At 33.6% G+C, this 20904-nt stretch overlaps 1 protein-coding gene across 4 annotated transcripts in view; it reads right to left on the reverse strand.

Annotated features, from left to right (window-relative positions):
- The window catches only part of LRBA (LPS responsive beige-like anchor protein), a 723813-nt gene that overhangs the window by 275877 nt on the left and 427032 nt on the right, over window positions 1-20904 (reverse strand). For all 4 annotated transcript variants that reach the window (XM_079154183.1, XM_079154182.1, XM_079154184.1 and 1 more), the window contains exons 38-39: window positions 10662-10786; window positions 2481-2627 (exon numbers count right to left, since the gene is read on the reverse strand). In XM_079154183.1, coding sequence (XP_079010309.1) covers window positions 2481-2627; window positions 10662-10786 — 272 coding nt within the window. The remainder of the gene's footprint in view (window positions 1-2480; window positions 2628-10661; window positions 10787-20904) is intronic.

Consider the following 20904-nt stretch of genomic DNA (forward strand, 5'->3'; position numbering starts at 1 on the left):
TTTATTATTTTTTTTGAAGAATTAAAAGTACAAAAATGTCTAGTACCAAAATTCCTGCTAACTCCTTCTATACTTTCATATCCTTCCCATCCCAAACCTTCCTCTGAAAATGCAAAGTCAGGCTTCTCATACTAGAAGATTTATAACAGGCAGTTAATGACAACTGTAAACTAGGATGCAATTACTTTACAGAGAGTATGCTAAGCTCTGGTCTCATCTCTAGGCAAAAAGGTGGCTCTGCCTAAGGAAGTGCATCTACATTCCATTTATAAAACAAGCCTCAGGCTATCAAACAACATGGAATAACAACCAGGAGCAAGGAAGCCTCAATAGGATTCCAAGGCCAGAGGTGAGCTTAGAGTTTGGCTGAGGCATGACTACAGAAAAGATCACTAGCTTATTAGTGAAGTGGGAAATTCTCTGATAGACCTTCCTTATCCTCAGAAAAAGATTTTATGCCAGGTTGACACAAAACCTCTTCTGCAACAACTTTACCCCAGGAAAGACTGGTTAAAAATACTTATTTTCTAACTCTTCCTTTCTACTGTTAAATATTGTTCCATGCTTCCAAATCTAATATCAGTGTAGTTCAGGGACACTGGGAGTAAACAGCTGGAGGGTGGGTTTCCAAGTGAATGAATTTTTATTGGAATAATCAAATCTCCACAGGGCTTATCAAAGAGACAAATCAGACTGCTACTGAAAACAATAGATTCACTACAGATAGAACAGCACAAAGTATATTAGATCTAAACCTAAAATAAGGACCAAAAATAATAATTATATAATATATAAACACTTATATGGAGAAAGATGCAGAAAGAATTTGAAATTCTACATCAGTTCATCATTGTACAAATTCTATAGAAGAAAACTGCCAAAGAGAAGATTGGCATTTATAGTTCTGAATTAATATAGTGCCTATAAACAAGGTGCACCTATTCAGGTAATCAATGAGTGAATAAGTGTTTCAAAATTCAGATGAATTGACATTTCCATCGATTGTTAGAAGGGTGATGGTCCTTAATCTCACATCAATCTTAATGTGTGCCAGTAGGACAATAGAAGGGATGCTCTGCAGAGATCAGAGCACATTTTGCCCTCTATTCCCAATGTACAAATACATTGTGTTTGCAGATGGGCAGCAGATAGCTGCAGAACAGCCATGATTTCCCAAAGCTCATCCCTATAAATGGATGAAATAAGCAGCTATGTGTTCTTTTGCTGTCTCCTTTTGCCCTCTGTACATTAGCATGTAATCCTGAGAAGAAATAACATTTTTTCAATCACTCTTAGACATTCAATTATAGGGTAAGCAGACAGCTGCAGGAGCTAGGGCAGCCTAGGTCCTATAGAAGACCCCTGACAATTTCCACTTCATTTCTAACCCACACCACTTTATTAGTGTGGATTACTTCTTAATCCTATTGCCATTGTCAAGATTATATAATTAAACTCCCCTTTCACCTCTATTACTGTATGAATGTATTACTAGTAGCAAGAATAGAGGCAAAAGAAAGGAGGAAATGGGTAAGTGAATGTGAAGGAAAAGATTAGAGAATAGCAGTATCCATTTCCCCATTCCCACTCCAAATCACTTAACAATATACTCAAATTAATTTCATTTCACTTTACAGAAAGGCGTATGATCATCAGAGAAGATAATCGATTTCTACTTTTGTTTTTCATTATCAAGCTGCATCATAGCACAGGTTATAGATATATAACCAAATAAAAGCTTGCCAATGACAGTTATCTTAAAATCATGAAAATGGAAGAATACGGAATTCTTCCATTAATACATAATTCACCCACAGAAATGGTGGACTCTTGCAGACTTTCCTCCTTGAGGAACAGAGCCACAGGCGTTAAAGGAAATAAGCCATTTAATGAATGACTAAAATTTCAGGCTAAACAAGAGAATTTTTCCCATAAGGGAAGTAAAACTGAGAATCTGCAGAGTGCAAATCAAAATTTCTACATCAAGCAAAATATGTGAATCCCATGAATAGCCATGGCATTCTTGGAATTGATTTTTTGAGTGAGTTAAATGTATATGGAGTATGTTCACTAAGACTTGTATATCAAAGTAAATAGCTCATCTGCCTCCAAGCTTTATTTATAAACCAATCGGCAGAGTTTCACTTATAGCCTTCATTTTATAGAGATTTGGTAACTCCCACAGGATGGGCAAAGCAATTTTGTTGTAGCTGCTTTTAAACTTTTTTCTTTTTCAGTGAAAATTATACATAAAAGAAAAAGATGAGGAGGGTAAGGACACTGAATAGAACAGATAAATAAAGGAGAAACTGTAGAAGATGAGGTGGGAGGGGGGTGCTGGGAAGAACAAAAACAATCTCTAATTAATGTAATTGTGGGTGTAAGCTTGGTAGTCCTAGTGGTCACAGCTGAAAAAGTAAGTAATTAGATGCTCATTGTCCCAGACCCCAGCTGAAATATTTGCACAACCACTGAATTACCGGCAAGATTCTCTAAATCTTTCTCATCCACGGATGATAGAGTATCGTCGTCGCCTTCCAGAAGGACCTCGTTTTCTGAGTTCTGATTTCCTAAAGCCTGACTCTTGATGGACTGTTTTCCTTTAGCAAGGATATCTTCATCTGCAGCTGAAATGAAAAGGAAACAAAGCTGTCCATCAGCATCGGGAGGAGCACTCTGGCAGAGGGGTAGGCGCTGAGGTAAGGGCAGGTGGCCAGGGATGGCCCAGCTTTTATACACAGTCACCCGCAGTGGGGAAAGTAACTGTGATGGCACATGCACTCCTTCTGACAAACAGGATTCCCCAGGCTAGTGTAATGTTACCCTGAACAAGCACCCTAATCCCATTAAATCTGACCCCTGCACAGCTCACCCAGATTTTTATTTACTTATATTTAGGGCCAGAGAGGCTTCCAAAGCAACAGTTTTGTTTTGTTCTTTTTTTTTAATTTGTTAGGAAAAATCAGAAGTTAGTTTGGAAAACAAATATATTTAACATTATAAATAAGACTGATTAATTTCTCCGAGTGATACTATATTGACAAAGATTTTGAAATGGCTGTGGAGTGGCTGTGGAGGGGAATCCACAAATAAGAAGGGTTAGAACTAGGAGAGATTTGCAGCCAATGAGAAATCAAGCCCAGACCCTAAAGCCATATCAGACACTAATAAAGACACCCAGCTGCATTCTCTCTTTTATTCCCTCCTCCCTCCTTCACATTGCCCTCACTCACATTTTCACACATCTACTCCCCGCCCCTTCAGCCCTTATACAAATATCTGAGAGCAAGGCATGCACAAACCCAGTGGAGGCTCAATATTCCCTCCTCCGAATGTTTAAACTAAAGGGCTAAGGCACCCCGGGGGCAAACATAACAGAAGGAGCGGGAGGAGAGGCATCTGGGCAAAGGGCCTCTTGCGGCCTGACTGGAGCAGCCTGCGGAGAGCAGCAGCACCAGACTCTGGCACTGGGACAGGCAGTGACTGCTAGAAGAAGCGGGGGAGGAAACACCGATCTAGGTGATCTAGGCGCTAGGCGGGAAGAACAGCCACCAGTCAAAACTGGAACCAGAAACAGAAGCTGAGGTGGGACTGGAAGAAGAGTGGAACTCTGAAACATCGGCTACAAAACCCCATGTCCCTCTCCAGGGCCACTTCATTGCTTTGAGCAGGTTTCTCTTTAAGAAAAATGGAAAACCAGATATGGTTTATGATTTGTAAATGCTCATATTTATCTTTCCCTAACCTTATTTTTATTCTTTAATGGTGCCACACACATGGGAAAGTTTAGAATCTTCACTATTCCATGGGCACTCTGGTTTCCAGCAAGGGAAAATCCCAGAGTTAAAGCACCTGACTCAACCGACTGCAGCCATTGATATGGAAATTGGAAGACCAGGCTTTCTGCTCCACTCTAGCTTCTGCCCAAGCTTAAAGCCAAAGGATACAGCAATCGGTGTGCAGTAACATGGCTAATATTTATCTGTATAAGACAGTCTAAATATTTAAGTAAGCTGCACATGTGTTATCTGGTTAACTTGGCAGTTCAAAGATTCTTTGCATGCAATAGCTATGCCTATGTGTAATATTAAAGGTAAAAGGTTTTTTTTTTTTTTTTTTGGTTTGTGTGTGTGAATTTACCATGTATACCATTTTCATATAATACTTATAGCACTAAAAAGAACATAGGGGTTTTCTATTAAATAAGGAAGTCATGGGAAGCAGCTTTCTGTATTTACCTTTGAATACACTCAATAGGTAAACAAAAATCGTGTTTTCTTTCATACCCACATATAGCACAGTAAGTTGCACAAATATGAAGGTCTCAATAAATATTTGAAAAGTTAATATAACTAATTAAAATATTTTTTAAACCTACAGAGAAATATATCAATTAATCACTAATATTTAGGAAAATAACAGTTCCTTAGCCCAAATAAAACTCTTTCCAATTTATAATCAACTTCAGTAAAATAAACTGGTCACTGGGACATACGAAAGAAAGCATTATCTTTCTTATGATGTTATCATTTGCTAGTTACATCTTAGCACAGAATCAGTATACTATGTTCTCTTCATTTCCTTGATTTATAACTTCCTTCTTCAAAGCAGAAATACTAACAACAAGGTTAATATTACATAGCACATGTGCCAGGGAATGTTCAAAACACTTTAACTCATTTAATTCTCACTAACTTTCTGTTAATTCCTTATTTTCAAATAAGAAAACAGACTCAGAGAGGTTACATAGTTTACCTAAGGTAAAAGGACTCATGACAGGAAGAATCAGGATATAAAAAACAAGCCTTGTGGTGCCAGAATCTGGGCTCCTAACCACTATGCCATACTAGCACTTAGATGTAAGGAAGGAAAAGAAAACAAAAACCACAGTGCAAATATAAAAGTACATGTAATTTACTATTGTTAACTAATTCTCATTTTTCTCAGTGCAATTTAGAAGTTACAACGGAATCAAAATGAATGAGAATTCTAAAAAATCATTTCCAAACCCAAATTTGAGAACATGTGTCAAACACATCACAAACAACTAAATTCAACACCCTGCCTATTACTTTCTTGTGATCACTACCATAGAGATCCTGAAGTAGATACCAACTTACTTGAAAAAAAAGGAAACAAAAAACTTTAATCTGCAAACATTTATAAAAATTGAGAATCCTCAGTAGCAATATGCAATCACTTAAAATAACTCAATAAATAAATTCACATTCACTTAAATGACCACTAAAAATATAATGTGTTATTCCTTCCAACTGGGATTTAAATTTTTAAATATGTTCTCATCATGCTGACTCATATTAAAACAAAGTAACTTTTGAATTAAATAGTGTCATGAAAAAAATTTTTGAGTTCTGTAAGTATACTGTAGGCATACAAACACCCACTTTAATTTATTTATTTACATATTTTTACAAGCTCAGATTCTGGAATTGTTCAACCTCAACTGAAAAACCTCTTGTCATAGAAAATATGCAGCTTACTGATATTTAGAATGGTTTTCCTGTAATTAACTCCCCCTTGAGGATTTTAAGTTAGCAGCAGTAAAATTACCAACAGTACTCTAATACACACCACATGCGCGGTGTGCAATTCTCAGTGGTCTAATAGCTTTCTGCTAAGAACTTTTTTTTTCCCCCCCAAATTACAACAAAACTTTCCCAAGCACAAAATAAAAGGTAATTATGTTTATGTGTTCTGGGGAAAAGTATATTTTTAACTTACATTTGCCTTATACTCAACTATTATAAACAAGAAACTATTTTGATATCTTCTTTGAGAATATTCTGTACTTGTCTAAAATTTTAACTGGATGATGTCAGAGCATACTTTTGATTTAGTTTTAAAGTCCAATTCAGAGAATTTCTGCTAATAAAGTTATTACTGAACAAGATCACTGTTTACATTTTTTCATATCATTATGAACATACTGTCTTTATCTTATGTTGTCTTTTATTCTGGTTTATTATTTACCTTAATAATTAAAGTGTATTATTACCAAAAAAGTGAAGAAATTTATCAAAAATGCTATCTTTAAAACATGACTTTTGATTCAAGGCTAACAGCAATGAGAAGTCTGGGAGAGAGGCTGATTCTCAAAATGTAAAGATCATATTCTTTAGAGAAAATGCTCTTTTGACATCCAGTAAACAGGAATCAACAGTCCAAGTCACAGTAGAAGAAGAATCAGTCACTTTGTTTTAAAAAACAAAGACTACTACTGGAATAACAAAGTAACTTCAAATGTACATAAAACAGATATGAGTTCCCATTCAGTGTAATGTGAAGCATATACCATAACTGTATTCTGAACAAGGACACATAATAAAGAGCCCACAATGACTGTCCTACCTAATTAAATCCCCTCTATAGTTTATGCCATTTCCTTAAGGTTCCAGGTCAAGAAAATTTAGTATAGAAAAATTACTGAAACAACAAAGGATAATTAAAAAATAAAAAGCCAAGAGCATATCCTAATGGATCATGGGCTCCCCAAAAGTTCTGGATACACAACCTACTATATATGGATCCTATAAAGGCAGCAATACTATCTGATATTACTACAGTTAAGAGACAATGTTCTGGGCTGGGATTGTGGCTCAGTGGTAGAGTGCTCAGTGTGAGACACTGGGTTCGATTCTCAGCACCAAAAAATAAAATAAAGGTATTGTGTCCACCTACAACTAAAAATATATATATATTAAAGAGAGAGAGAGAGACAGAGAGAGACAATGACCTGATTTAGGATCTTTACATCATCTATCATCCCTAGAAAACCAAATGAGTCATCTGTATCATTCCATACACTTAAAAGAACATTTTAATCTATGTTAAATTCTCCTCTACATATCTCTTAGCATTCATATTCTCTACAAAATAAAAATGTCGTGAATTCAATAGAATTCTAATGCTAAAATGTTTCAGTATTTGAATTAAAACTGATCTTTCTACCATTTAAAATAGTTTTATGTGGCTTTAATTTGAATATAACATTCCCATTATAATTAACAATGAATTTCAGAAGATATCACTGCACACTGATATGAAAATCTGACTAGTCCTCAGATAACCTGGGCCTTAGTCCTTTACCTACCAAGAATTACATCAGTCCTTTGTTACATCAGTTTCCTTATCTGGAAAGAATAAAATTAGACTAGACTTTTGCCTTAGGTTCCTTCCAGATCTAAACGCTCTGATCATAAATAAATGCCAAACTGGCCTCTGTGTATTAGGAGTATAGTAGGAATCATAACGACAGATTTCTAATAAATTTTACACTATAAAATGGAAGGAAATGCCCTCAAGAATCAAATACCCATCTCTGCTGCTGCTAATTTTCATAAAGATTATTTAATCATAAGAGGAAGTATTAATTTTAATTTTAAAATATGACTCACTTTCTGCAAAGTTAAAGGAATCTCCCATTACAACATGACTTTTATAAATAACCACTTTGGAGGGTCTCTGTTTGAAAAATTACCCAAAGCTCTTTTCCCCAAGCAAGTTAATGTGAACTTGGGAAGGGCAATTAAATTGTCAGAATTAAAAAATTTGTTTTTAACTAGAAGGTAGCCAGAAGTAGAGTCATGGGGCTGGTATTGATCGCCCAAACAGAGAACATCACTCTTCAGGTATTTACTCTGCCACCTTCACACTACAGGCTTTCCTTCAAATCAAACCCATCTATAAAAAAGATGGCTCTTACTACTAAATACATAACTGATCTCCAATGACACTTCTATTTAGATGTCTTCCTTTGAAAATGATAATATAGTTCAAGAAGTTCTAAGATTCTGCGTTTGTAAAATGTCCTGTCTCCTTGGTTAAATAAATTATAAATAAAAGTAAGAAGTCATAAAGCAACACAGAACTCACAAACGATCCACAGAAATCTCTATTTTAAATTCAACAGTGAACCATACACTTTATTCATGCTAAAATATAAATGTAATTACATTTTTTAAATCACATCAACTGTTTTGTTTTGCACACATGATTTTTAGTTTATTTTCACAGACTCCATGTTTTAAAATGTATTTAAAGATAGAATTTCATGGTTAACAAAATTTAAATTGAATGTTACTATAAGTTTTTATTTAATAAAATATATTTTAAAATTAAGCTCTTTGCCTACAGAATGTATTAGTATAAATTATGCTGACATCAAACAATACCACAGTAAAATCTATGTGTTGAGTTTCATAATTGTCCATGTCCCTAATTTAAAATAACATATATACTATATATCTATATATATATACACACACACACACAAAGTATAGTTATAGCTTATATATTATTTGAAAAATATTAAGTATGACCTTCCCCCTTAATTTTAAGAGGACTGAAGCACCTCCTACATATTTGGTTATTTTTTTGAAAAATACATATTTCAGACTGGGGCCCTGGCTCAGCAGTAGAGCACTTGCCTGGTATGTGTGAGGCCCTGGGTTCTATCCTCAGCACCACATATAAATAAATAAATAAATGTCCATTGACAATTAAAAAGATATTTTAAAAAATAAATATTTCACGTTTAAGTTATTACTTTTAAATTGCTGAAATGTATGAAATATCAGTCATCATAAAATTTGTGTAAAATATTAATAAATTGATTGAAATCACATAAAATGCTTAATTTTGCATCTATCAATTTTTAAATGCACAAGAAAATATAAATAATGTACTAACTTTTAAATTACTATCTAAAGTAATTACAGTAAAATCTATTTTTAAACAGTTCAAAAAGGTCTTAATAGTAAAAGCATCGTTAATAAGTATCATTTTTTAGCCAATATTATTGCAGATTCTTAGAATAAAAATACTAATACAATATTATTATTTTAAAATGTAAAGTTTAACAATGAAATTAAAATTTATTCATTACATGCTATTAAAAACTCAATATGGTTGAATTACTATTTTTGATGAGAATGTATTTTTTAAATTCTACATTAAATCTACACCACAATTTTAAAATCAGTTACTAATAATTCTCTCAGGATGAAGAATTGTTTTGTGATTTTTATGAACATGTCCTCCCTTTCCTGACATAAAAGGAAATTTTATAAATATAATTTTATTGTCATAGACCTCAGAACTCACAATTAACTGTTAAATGACAGTTTAGAAGACAGAAAAATCATAAGTAAATTTCAATTTTTAAGTGTACTTGGTAATATCAGTGTGGCTGAAAAGGATAAAATTGCAAATAAGCCATTTTTTTTAAAGTATCATTAACACCTCCTCCCAAAAAAACTCCAAAAAATAGCAAATCAAAAAATATGTAACTGAAATCTATAGTACCACATAAAAAGTATATGAACCCGAAAAGCAAAAGTGGCCTAATTAATTCTACACAGTATTTCCCCTCTTCCACCTCCTGTAGTTGAAGATGTAGGGCCCTGAGACTATTATTGCTTTTAGATCACTTTGTTATTGACTATTCTCTGTATGATCATTTATTTTAAAGGACTGGTGTCACATTTGGTGTTATATCTGATGACATATTGTGGACATTTTCTTCCAGAAATGGCTCTTTAAGGCTGAGTGCAAGAGGTTAAACTGCCTGACTGAGGCCAAACCTAAGACTACAGATTTTTAATCTAAATTCCTAATATCTTTACATGCATGGAAACATCACACAGTACCACATAAATATGTATAATTTTCATGTATCAGTTAAAAATGATAAAAAATTTAAAAATTCTTAATACCCTTAATTGAATATAATTTAATGTTTATTTTGTATACTATGTATTAACATTTAACCAGAAGTTGCTATGTTAAACTAATACCCTAAAATGGGAGGAAAACAATTTCTTACCTTATTAAAAAATAATCAATTTATATTTTGTACATTCAAAGTAATTTTAATGTTGAAAGGGGCATTTTCCCTTTAATATATTTTAAATGACTTTCAAAAATCATAAACTAATACATATGATTCTAGGATCAATTAAGTATATTATTGTCAAATCAAAAAAAACCTTTTCAGTTTTTCCAATTTGCTTATCAGACTTCTACTTAAACTGAATGATAGTCATATGCACTATAACAAAAAGGGGGAAACATTTTGTTAAGCTCTGATAACAAGATGATGTAGAATAGGAACATATGAAAATAATGCCTATTCTCTTTTTTCATGAGTCATCAATCACAACCATCTACAAATCAAGGTTCAGAAAGTATCTAGGTGCTTGGACATTTATTACCATCTTTTCCCACTTCATAATCTCATGCTAAAATACCATGGTTGGGGGAAAACCATGTACACATACCAGAACCTAGAAACTGATCTGATTTATAAATGCTGTCTTTCTAATACCTGTGAATAAGGCAGGCTTCCAGGATTAATTTACTCAAAGCTGGTGTGTTGCTTAAAAGGACAAATATTTTAGCCTCTTACTTGGAAACAAAGGATCCATGGAAGTTCTGTATGTATAATAAATAAATACACTTGACAACATAATTTCACAGGACCTTATACTAACTATAAAAAAATTTAACTTCTCTTTCTGAGGTAAATAACTATGAAATGTGGTGTTGGACCATTTTACAGTGCCTTGTAATAATGAAGTTATGCTCTTCATTACCAAGTATTGTACCTGCTGCTATTGGCAAGGAGTGGTTTATACACTGACCATGTTCCACGGCTGTTTTTAGTGTCGCTTCAGGATGTGTCGATCCTAGAGGGTTACGCACAAATCGTCGCCGGCGCCGCAAGTCATCTTCCCAGTAGTCAAGGCGCCAGAACTCACGAGGACGACTACAATGAAACAGAGAAGCCACATATGTTAGCAATTATCAAACAGCGTGGTAGCACTGAATTTCTGCATAAAGCTCTCCTTGTTTGCTCTGCCTTTTTTTCCCTCTCTCTCTCCTTCCTCTTAATTTCCCCCCCATCTCACACTCCCCTTTTTGCAATCTTTAACTTAGGTATGTCCTTGAAAATAACAATATCACCTTCTGGTCTAAGGAACTCCTTTTCCTTTTCTTGGAAGGTGAAATGAGCACTAAATACATCATTTTGAAATGAATTGCTGACAGTGTGATCAGTTTCCCCACACTCTAGTGGCATGTGCTCTGATTTCAGCCTCATTTCAGCCTCAGCAGGGCACCTTTCTCTGTGGCTGCATTTATAAACCAGAATAGGGAAAAGGCTATTATAAATATGGTATAGCATTACCTATATTAATCAAAGTCTGTCCCCCTTCATTTTTCTTCCTAATTTGTGCCTTTTTGCACAAGGTCAGTAAATCATACCATGAATTCTTGGTCCAGAAAGTGTTAACTTTAATGAATATCTCAGTTACATGGTTATGTATGTGATAATAAAATATTACTCTGTTTAGATGTGCAGGAATTTAATTAAAATAATCTCTTAAAATATTCATTACATTTAGCCCCTGAGGCTTAGAACAACAGAAGAAAATGCATTTCTTTTCCATTTACTGTTTTTAAATAAACCATTCCTGTAGAGTGAAATAGCAATCTATTTTCAAGCAAATCAGATTGGATTTCTGTTTTATGTAGCCTGTTTTTATATTTAATTAAAAACTACATGGTATATGATGTGCAATAATTGCCATATCGAAAGCATACATTCAGAAATTCATTTTTAAAATTCAACTTCTTTATTTGCCAAATTACATAGATCTTTTATATGGCAACATATAAATGTCAGCTTTCTCTCCTGTTAACTAATTGTGATCTAGAATGTGTGGAAAGTATTTTATAAGGAAAATACTAATATGAAGTTTTTTTCAGTTACAGTAAGGAAAAAAATCTCTGGAGAATATATTTATTCACTAAACATGTATAGCACGAAAACCTATAAGTTTTGATAGCAAAATAAAAAAAAATTCATAAATAATCAAAACTTCTGCAGGAATGGCTGATACAAAATAAAATTTTACTTGTATTTCATGACCTAATAAAATTGTGCCTGTCAGCTTTGACAAATTGGTAGTCTTGACCAATTGACAATCCCAAAATACCCAAGTAAAAGTCATCCTGATTTTGATGTTTTAAAGATGTTATTTTTAAAAATTCAAATAGGTTTATAAATAAATTTTTTTATTTCAGTACTTTTATCTCAATTATCTCAGGTAACAAAAGCATAGACAACGAACAGTCCATTATTTAAGGAAACTGTTTTTAAAACAATAGGAATCCAGTGGTCTTTTCTGAGAAGGCTGAAGAAACAATAAGAACATCAAACATTTCCTTTGTTGATATTGGTCATGCATGAGGAGAAGGAGATATTATATAATCAAATAGAATACAAAAATGTCTAAGAATTATGATCATCAGAAAGAAAAAATGAAAAAGCCCTTTTACTCCTCTATTTTCTTCATTATTTTGTTAGTTATAAAAACTAATACCATAGTGTCATTTAAAGAGCAAATTGGAAACAGTTATAAATAATACACACAAGCAAAAGACAACAGTTGTTTGAACTCAGTTAATGAAATAAAATTCTCCTTAGGTGAGAAGCAGAAAGGCAGGGCACAGATGGCTATGTGTATGGCTTTGATAGTCATGGAGCTTAGATAGGCACTTCATCATTCTGCCTACCTATATTTATCTGTTAAAATTATTATCAAATATCATCCAGGATGCAGTCGTGAATCACAGGCTGCTGCTCGTCTTCAGGGGAATGATACAATGAGGGTCTATTCATCAGTGCGGCAATCGGCACAAGTAATTAGTTCCCTAGACTGAGATCTCCTACACAGCCTATTTCAGTCAGCACCACAAACATATGACGATGTAAAGCTAATGAAAGCTGCTAAAATTTGTTAACCTTTTATGCCATCAATCCTTCTAATACTCTATGCTCAGTATTATGCAAAGGTGGTAAATTATTAATTTATCATTCATCCATCCTTCTGCATTTTAAGTCAAATTAAATGCTGTCATTCTTCTTGATAACAATTAAAATTATAAGAGATGTTAAGCTGAGATGATAAAATTATTACTAAATTAGGCAACAATAGATTCTACTACAATGTATGATAGTGAAGTCAAATCCAATGGCTACTAAAGCATTTGCACAATAGTTTTTTTTATCATAAACAGAAAAGTCAGAGAAATTATAGAACCATTTGCAAATTATCAAGTAGCTCAAAAATAATACCCATCATGACCAAAATCAGGAAGAAAAAGAACTATAGCATTTATTTTTATAAATAAATTTGACACTAACAAAAAATGGTCAAACTAGTGACAAAAACATCCAGTTATTAGGAACTGAGAATTTAATCACATAGTAAAAAGTTTTAAAAGATATGTTTCATTTATATTAACTACATATCTTTATGCCTTCAAATATAATGTTCTACCAAAAGTTTTAAAAATACTCAGATGTAATCCAAATAAAGAACTTTAAACCTAAGCATGACAGTATTTACAATCTTCTGAAGATATATCTCTTAAAGACCATCTTCACAACACAATCCTATTATAACAAAGATAATCTGACAACAAAGTTATTATCACATATTTCACATCTTATACTTATAAAGGATTACAAAATATCACATAAGGAGACCAACAATTTCAATTCCTTTTTTTTTTCTATGTCTCCATATAAAGCACTTTTTCAGGTGATATAGAATACAAACCCCTCAAGGAACTTACTTCTCATCAAGCAACTATTAGTCTCATTTGAGAAACTAGCATTTATCATCCAGTTTCTGATGAGAGTAAAATTATATGTTCTTTGAAGAAAAAGTAACATTCATTCTTTTCAGATGAGAGTAATTACTAGCATATTTAAAGTCATTTATATAGCAACAGACATGGGCTTAAAAGTCCAAGGTTTTGTCTTCCTACTTCTGTTCCCTCCAACAACATGCACACTTAATATAAAGCTTTATAAATAAAAACAAGGTGCACGTTGTCATTTCGGAGCAGTATTATAAAGGGGAATGTGTGGGCTGGGGTTGTAGCTCAGTGGTAGAGCACTCACCTAGCATGCGTGAGGCCCTAGGTTCAACCCTCAGCACCACATAAAAATAAAATAAATACATTGTGTCCACTTATAACTAAAAAATATATTTAAATAACTAAAGGGGAATGTGTAGGTATTGATCATCAAATTGTTACAAATTTTGATCATCCATTCTAAGATTTCACTTCATTTAGGAAATATTGTTCCCTACCACCCATCCCTGAAGCCCCATTCAAGAGAAAAGAGGATAAAAAAAAATTAGTAAATTTACAATATAGAGACAATTCTATTCACATAAGGCTGCGAATGACTTAAATAGGTTAAATGTTTTTGTAGCTGTCACCATGAAATGATCAGCAAAATTAAAAAGACTAAGTGTTCAGAAACAGATTGCTGAACAAAGGTTTAAGTATGGATGAGAGAAATCACTCATTCCAGCACTCAGGAGCACATATCTAGTCACTATATACCTATACACATATCATCTATACCTATCCAAAAGGATAACACAAACTTCATGACACTACTTGCACAAAAACCTCCTATCCATTTCAACTGACGTTCCCACAAGCATTTGAGCTGAGGATGTCAGTCAGGGTCTCACATATTTACTGTTTCCCTCAAAGGAAGGGTCTCCTCTACAAAGGTGCTGTACTTATATCCTTCTTGGGACACAATCTCCAAGTACTAAAAGTCTTTGACAACAGGGACACATGTGTCTTTTGTTTTGTTTCGTTTCAGTTGTAGATGGACACAATACCTTTATTTATTTTTATGTGGTGCTGAGGATTGAACCCAATGCCTCACACATGCCACGCAAGCATTCTATCACTGAGCCACAGCCCCAGTCCTACACATGTCTTTGAAAAGTTGTGGATGGCACTGAACTTAAATACTCTTGACTTTTCTTTCACATATGTATGTGTGTGTGTGTGTGTGTGTATGTATATATATATGATTATATATATACATATATAATTATAAATGTATAAATTATATATGTGTGATCTAATTTCAAAGCCTCAGGTTAAAATTATAATGCAGATTTAATGGACCGTTTTCATCTAATTATAACTCATCTAATTATCTTTCTACTCTTTAAAAAACCTTCACATTTATGTGACTGTATACACACATCTTTAATACATCACCACCATCTATGCAAATGAATAAAAACAATGCCATTCCAATATATAATAGATATTCAATATAAAATAGATATTCTCTGCTCTACAAGAACAGAATCAGATTATTGAAATCTTCAACGGAAATATAACTCAAGCATCAACAGATAGGCCATTTATTCCCTTTCATAGGCCCTCTACAGTTAGTGATTTGGTCAGGTAAAACACATGAAAAAGAATGAGCCAGGCTGGGCAGGGTAGTACACACATGTAATCCCAGCAACTCTGGAGGCTGAAGCAGGAGTATCACAAATTTGAGATCAGCCTCAGCAACTTATCAAGGCCCTGTCTCAAACTATAAAATAAAAAGGGTGGAGGAGATAGCTCAGTGGTAAAGCCCCTCTGGGTTCCATACCCAGAATCCCCTCCCCACAAAAAAGAATGAGCTACATGAGAATCAAGTGGAAAAGATACAAGTATTAAAGAATAAAAAACTAAGGTAAGATGTGCCTTCTTTCTCTAATAGTTGTTTGGCACTATATGCAATCAGGTTTTTATTTTTCACATGTAAACTATATAAGAGATTTTAAAATTTAGTTTTTTGGGCTTGTTTTATTTTGTTTTTTTTTTTTTTTTTCAGAAAGAATGGCAAGTCAATTAGACAATTACTAGAGTAAGGACACACGGATCAATATTCTAACAGAATTCGAAAATACTTTCTAATAATTATTATTGACTGTTTACCTTAAGCCAGCTGTTAGGGCTACAATTATTAAGATGTTATCCTTGATCTCAAGAACACAGGTTTGAGAATAAATGACATTCCACAAAAGTATGTGTGATAGAAAAAAGCATCGTTATGTAGCTATTAGCTGTACAACGCAGAGGGCACCATTCACAGAAAAACTCTGTAAATGGCTCACTTTGCATTATTATATGCCACAGCCCAAGTGTTCTGAGAACATCTTACTTTTTCCCCTCCCCATAAAATGTCAGGATCCTTTCTTTCTCTCCCAAAGTTAAATCTAAGCACAGGAATAGGGAACAGAACAAAGCCCTTCAGAAACAATCAGTGGCAGCTGCACAGTTATAGGAAAAGATGGTCAGATCAGGAAGAGATTTGGTTGTCAAAAAACAGACAAAATTCGATAAATATTTGAATGTACTCAAGTACATAAGAGAAACATTACCATCGATTTCATTAAGTTTATACTGCATTAAGTCATTGAGCTGATATTGCATTATTAAGGTATTATTTTCTGGATATTGTTTTATTGAAGTAGAGTAGTTTCCAGAATGTTAATTACTAAAATCAGTGCTAGCTAAGCATCCTAATTATTTTATAATCTCAATGAATTGGCACCTAATGTCAGGTGAGCCAGTATGTGTCTGTCATCTCACTGAGTTTAGTTATTTTAATGTGAACTAGATCTATGTCAACAAAAGACTACTAGTTTTAAAAAGAAAAACTGTCACAATGCAATCATATTAGAAAAATTTCCCATTTTCCATCTTACCCACTTTCCTGTGACAATACCTGATAAATCTTGATGACCTTAACAGAAGTCAGTAATAAATTCTTCTAGCTAGAGCAGAGTTCTAAATCCCAGAAAAACCTGGCATGTCATATTTGTTCTTAAATTTTTTTATTACCAGTATTTTTTAACTCCTGTATCTGGCAGGCTTCTATTTCCATATTTGTAGATTAAAAATTCATGGCAGACATTAGCTACAACTTAAATAAATGGTAACCCCTTAAAAGCAATAAACATTTTCTGTGCACTGTCAGCTCGAAGATAAAGGTGCTCAAGTTCTGGAAGGGTTTCACTTTCTGTATAAATCTTGATGAAATAATGTTCAGGTACTATAGGGTATCATGCAATGTGAGAGAATGCTTTATCTCACAAACTGAAATCTATGCTGCCTTCATGCAGATAGATAGCAAAAATATTAACTAAAACCTCTTTTTACCATGTACCAACCATAAGTCAAGAGCAGGTGATCTCTGCTCTGTGCTGCCTTAATGGAAAGGACAAAGAAAAACAAAAAGGCTTCGACTATGTGGTTCAGCAGAGGAGACATTTTCTAAAGCAGAGTCCTTCCTTTATTGAAGACTGACATGGAAACTGTGTATGACCTTGAGACACGGGAGTAGTAGAGATTTTATTTAATTATGTAAAATGATGTTTCATGTAGTTAACAATTTCTGCATGGTACCAATTCAGTGTATGTGTCTATTTACCTTTAAAGTCACCTAGGTGTCCACTTTCAATTAATCATTACTTAAAATATTTTTATAAAAATAATTTTGCAACCCACTGAAGTATTCAAGAAATGATCCTCAGCTTTCCTGACTACTTTGGACCTCTTCTTTATTAGCTTAGCCTTTTGTCCAGAGAGTAAGTAAAATAGGGGAAAAATAAAAATCTCATGCTAATTACATTATCAATTAAAACTCTTAACTAAGGACAACTAGAAAAAATTTAAACAAATGGTGTTATCAGAATGGAAATTATGAAATGTTAAAAATACATTAAAATAGGTAACATTCATTGCTTTAGCCTACTCTGTGCTAGACCCATGTGCTCTTTTATATACATTATTACGAGGCCTCAGCAACCAAGCCATGATTAAATACTGTTGTTATCATTTTAAAGATGAAGAAATTAAGTCTTACCCATTGAAATAAATAATAAGAGGCTATTGACTTCTAAGGCAATGAGCTTTTCACTACATGGCATTTCCTCCACAATGTCTTATTGGCTACTATTATAGCTATGATCAAAGCAGTAATTAACCCTGCCTAGGAGGATTGAGGATTTCATTAAGGTTTCAATGAGTATCTATTTTGTAAGTTCCATGAGGACAAGGGTTTATATCTAATTCATTGACCACGCACAGTAACTGTTATAAAATAGGCACTTAATAAATAATTGATTAACGAAAGAATAGATGACTTAGAACAGAAACTTAGATGGTGAATGGGAGTCTGATGAACAAAATGAAAAAACCAAAGAAACAGACCAGATGAAGACATGGCAACGTAAAAAGATACTTTTACCTAAAGAAGTTGTGAGAAATACTACATCAAGGCATCCTGAGAATGGCAAGAGCTAAGTCAGGAAACATAGGTTTAGATTCAGTTTCAAAAGGCCTTGTGAAGTGAACTAAAGTAGCTACCTTTACATCTTAGACAATTAATACTAGGCTTTCGCAAAAGCGGATTAATATGAACCACCTTGGGTGTTACTTGGCAGCAATGTAAAAAAGGTCTGCATTGAGGTAATGGGGATGCAGCCTAGAGGACAATATCTGAGAGAGATCTGAAGTCACAGGTAAGATTTCTTCAGACATTCAATAAGGGAGGGAAAGGAGGTCTAGAATAAAGCTGAGGGCTATGACAAATGGGAAATGAAAGAATAAAGATGCTATTTAGCTTAAATGAATGCAGGTTAAACAGGTGTATTTGCAAAGAATAACCATGTGATGCCTAATAACATCTCAGCAGGTACTTCTAATAGGTAAGCAATATGACTCTGGAACTTGAAAGAGAGGCCAGCACTACAGCTTGAAATTTGATCAGCCCTGGGAGTGAGTGAATTTAGAAATTCATATAATGAAACAATTAATCAGTGTTCGTTATGAGTCTGCACTACACTCCAGAGGAAAGTATATTTAAAGGAAAGGAGAAAGGTGAGGATAAAATCTGGGAAATGGCAATACTTTTAAAAATTGCAGAAGAAGCAAGGAACAGTAAAAGAAACAAGGAAGTAACTGTTCCTAATAGTCCTTAAGATAACAGGAGACTCAAACCAGATGGTGCCTACAAAGACAAATGAACAAAGCTTTTCAAAGTAGAGTGGCACCAGTATTTAATTGTGCAAGAATATATCCGGAAGGATTTGTCCAGACATTTTTTATATACAAATGTAAACATTTTACATATTAATGGGGTGCCATGTGATGTTTTGATGCATGTAAACATTGTGTAATGTTTAAATCATGTTAAAACATACCTATTTCATCAAACATTAAAAATTTCTATATAGTGAAATCTTCAAAATTCTTTCTTCTTTTTGAACTATACAGTGCATTGTCAGAGCTTCTTACTGCCACCTAATGTAACTTAGTAGCTATTGATTCACCTTTCCACTTTCCTCCCCTCTACTTCCTAAGCCTCTGGTAACCATCAATCTACTTTCAGTTTCTATGAGATGAACTTTTTAGATTCCACACCAGTGCCATCATTCAGCAGTTGTGTGCTATACCTAACTTCACTTAATATTATGATTTCTAGTGCCACTCATGTTGCTACAAATGACAAAGATTTTCTACTTTTTATGGCTAAGTAGTATTCCAAAAAGTATATTCATAACATTTTCTTTATCCATTCATCAGGGTGTGAACATTTAGACTTCTAGTTTATTGTGAACATTAATGCAATCAATGTATGAATGGGTGTCTCTTTGATGTACTGATTTCATTTCCTTTGGATAAACACTAGTGAGATTGCTGGATTATATTTTATGAAGGAAATCCCATACTGTTTTCTATAATAGCTGTACTAATTTACATGCACCCCATCAGTGTGCAAGTATTTTTTTTCCCCAACATCTTCACCAGCACTTGTTATCTTTAGTCTTTTTGATAATAGCCATTCATACTGGGGTGAGGTGACAACTCACTGTGGTTTTGATTTGCATTTCCCTGATGATTAATAATGCTGAATATTTTTCACATACCTACTGGACATTTATATGTCTTTATTTGTGAAATAATCACCCATTTTTAATCAGGTTTTTCTTTTTTTGCTAATGTGTCTTTGGAGATTCTTATATGCCCTAGTTTTTAAGCCCTTGTCAAATGTATAGTTTACAAATATTTTCTCCCATCCTGTCTCTTCACTTTGATGGTCTGTTTCCTTTGTTGATAGAAGATTTTTAGTTTAATGCAATCCTATCTGTTCATTTTTGCTTTTATTTCGTGTGCTTTGGGGGTCTTGTCTAAAAAATCCTAGCCTATTACAATATCATGAAGCATTTCCCTTGAGTTTTCATCTAGTGGTTTCATAGTTTCAGATCTTACTTTAAGCCTTTAAATCCATTTTGAGTTGATTTTTGTAATTATTTAGAGAGAGGGATCTAGTTTCACTGTTCTGAATGTTGATATCCAATTTTCTCAGCACCATTTATTGAAGAGGTTGTCTTTTTCCAATGCATGTTCTTAGTACCTTGGTCAAAATCAGTTTGACTTATAAATAACACGGGTTTATGTCTAGGCTATATTCTGTTCCATTGCTCTACATGTCTGTTTCTATGTCAATAGCATGCTGTTTGACTACTAGAGATTTGTAGTATATTTTCTAGTCAGGTGGTACAAAGTCACCTGCTTTGTTCATTTTGCTCAAGATGGCTTTGACTACCTGTAGTCTTGTGGTTCGGTGTAAATTTTAGGATTGATTTTTCTAGTTCTACAGAGAATGACATTTGGTATTTTGGTAGGGATTGCACTGAATCTGTAGATAATATTGGTGGTACAATCATTTTAACCATATTGATTCTTCCAATCCATGAACAGAGGATGTCTCTCCATTTTGGGGATGTCCTTTTCAATTTCTTTCATCAATACTTGATAATTTTCATTGTAAGCTTTATGAGACTTGATTCATTAGGAAACCAAATTTATTCTGCTTCCCAAGCTACTCGTATTGATGATAATTAATTGAAATATCTGGTTTGTGAAGCAGGGTAAATTTGGTTTTCCAATAGATGAATTGCTATATTTGTTTCATCAATCTACCTAATT

This window comes from Sciurus vulgaris, assembly GCF_902686455.1.
Source record: "Sciurus vulgaris genome assembly, chromosome: 9".
NCBI lineage: Eukaryota > Metazoa > Chordata > Mammalia > Rodentia > Sciuridae > Sciurus > Sciurus vulgaris.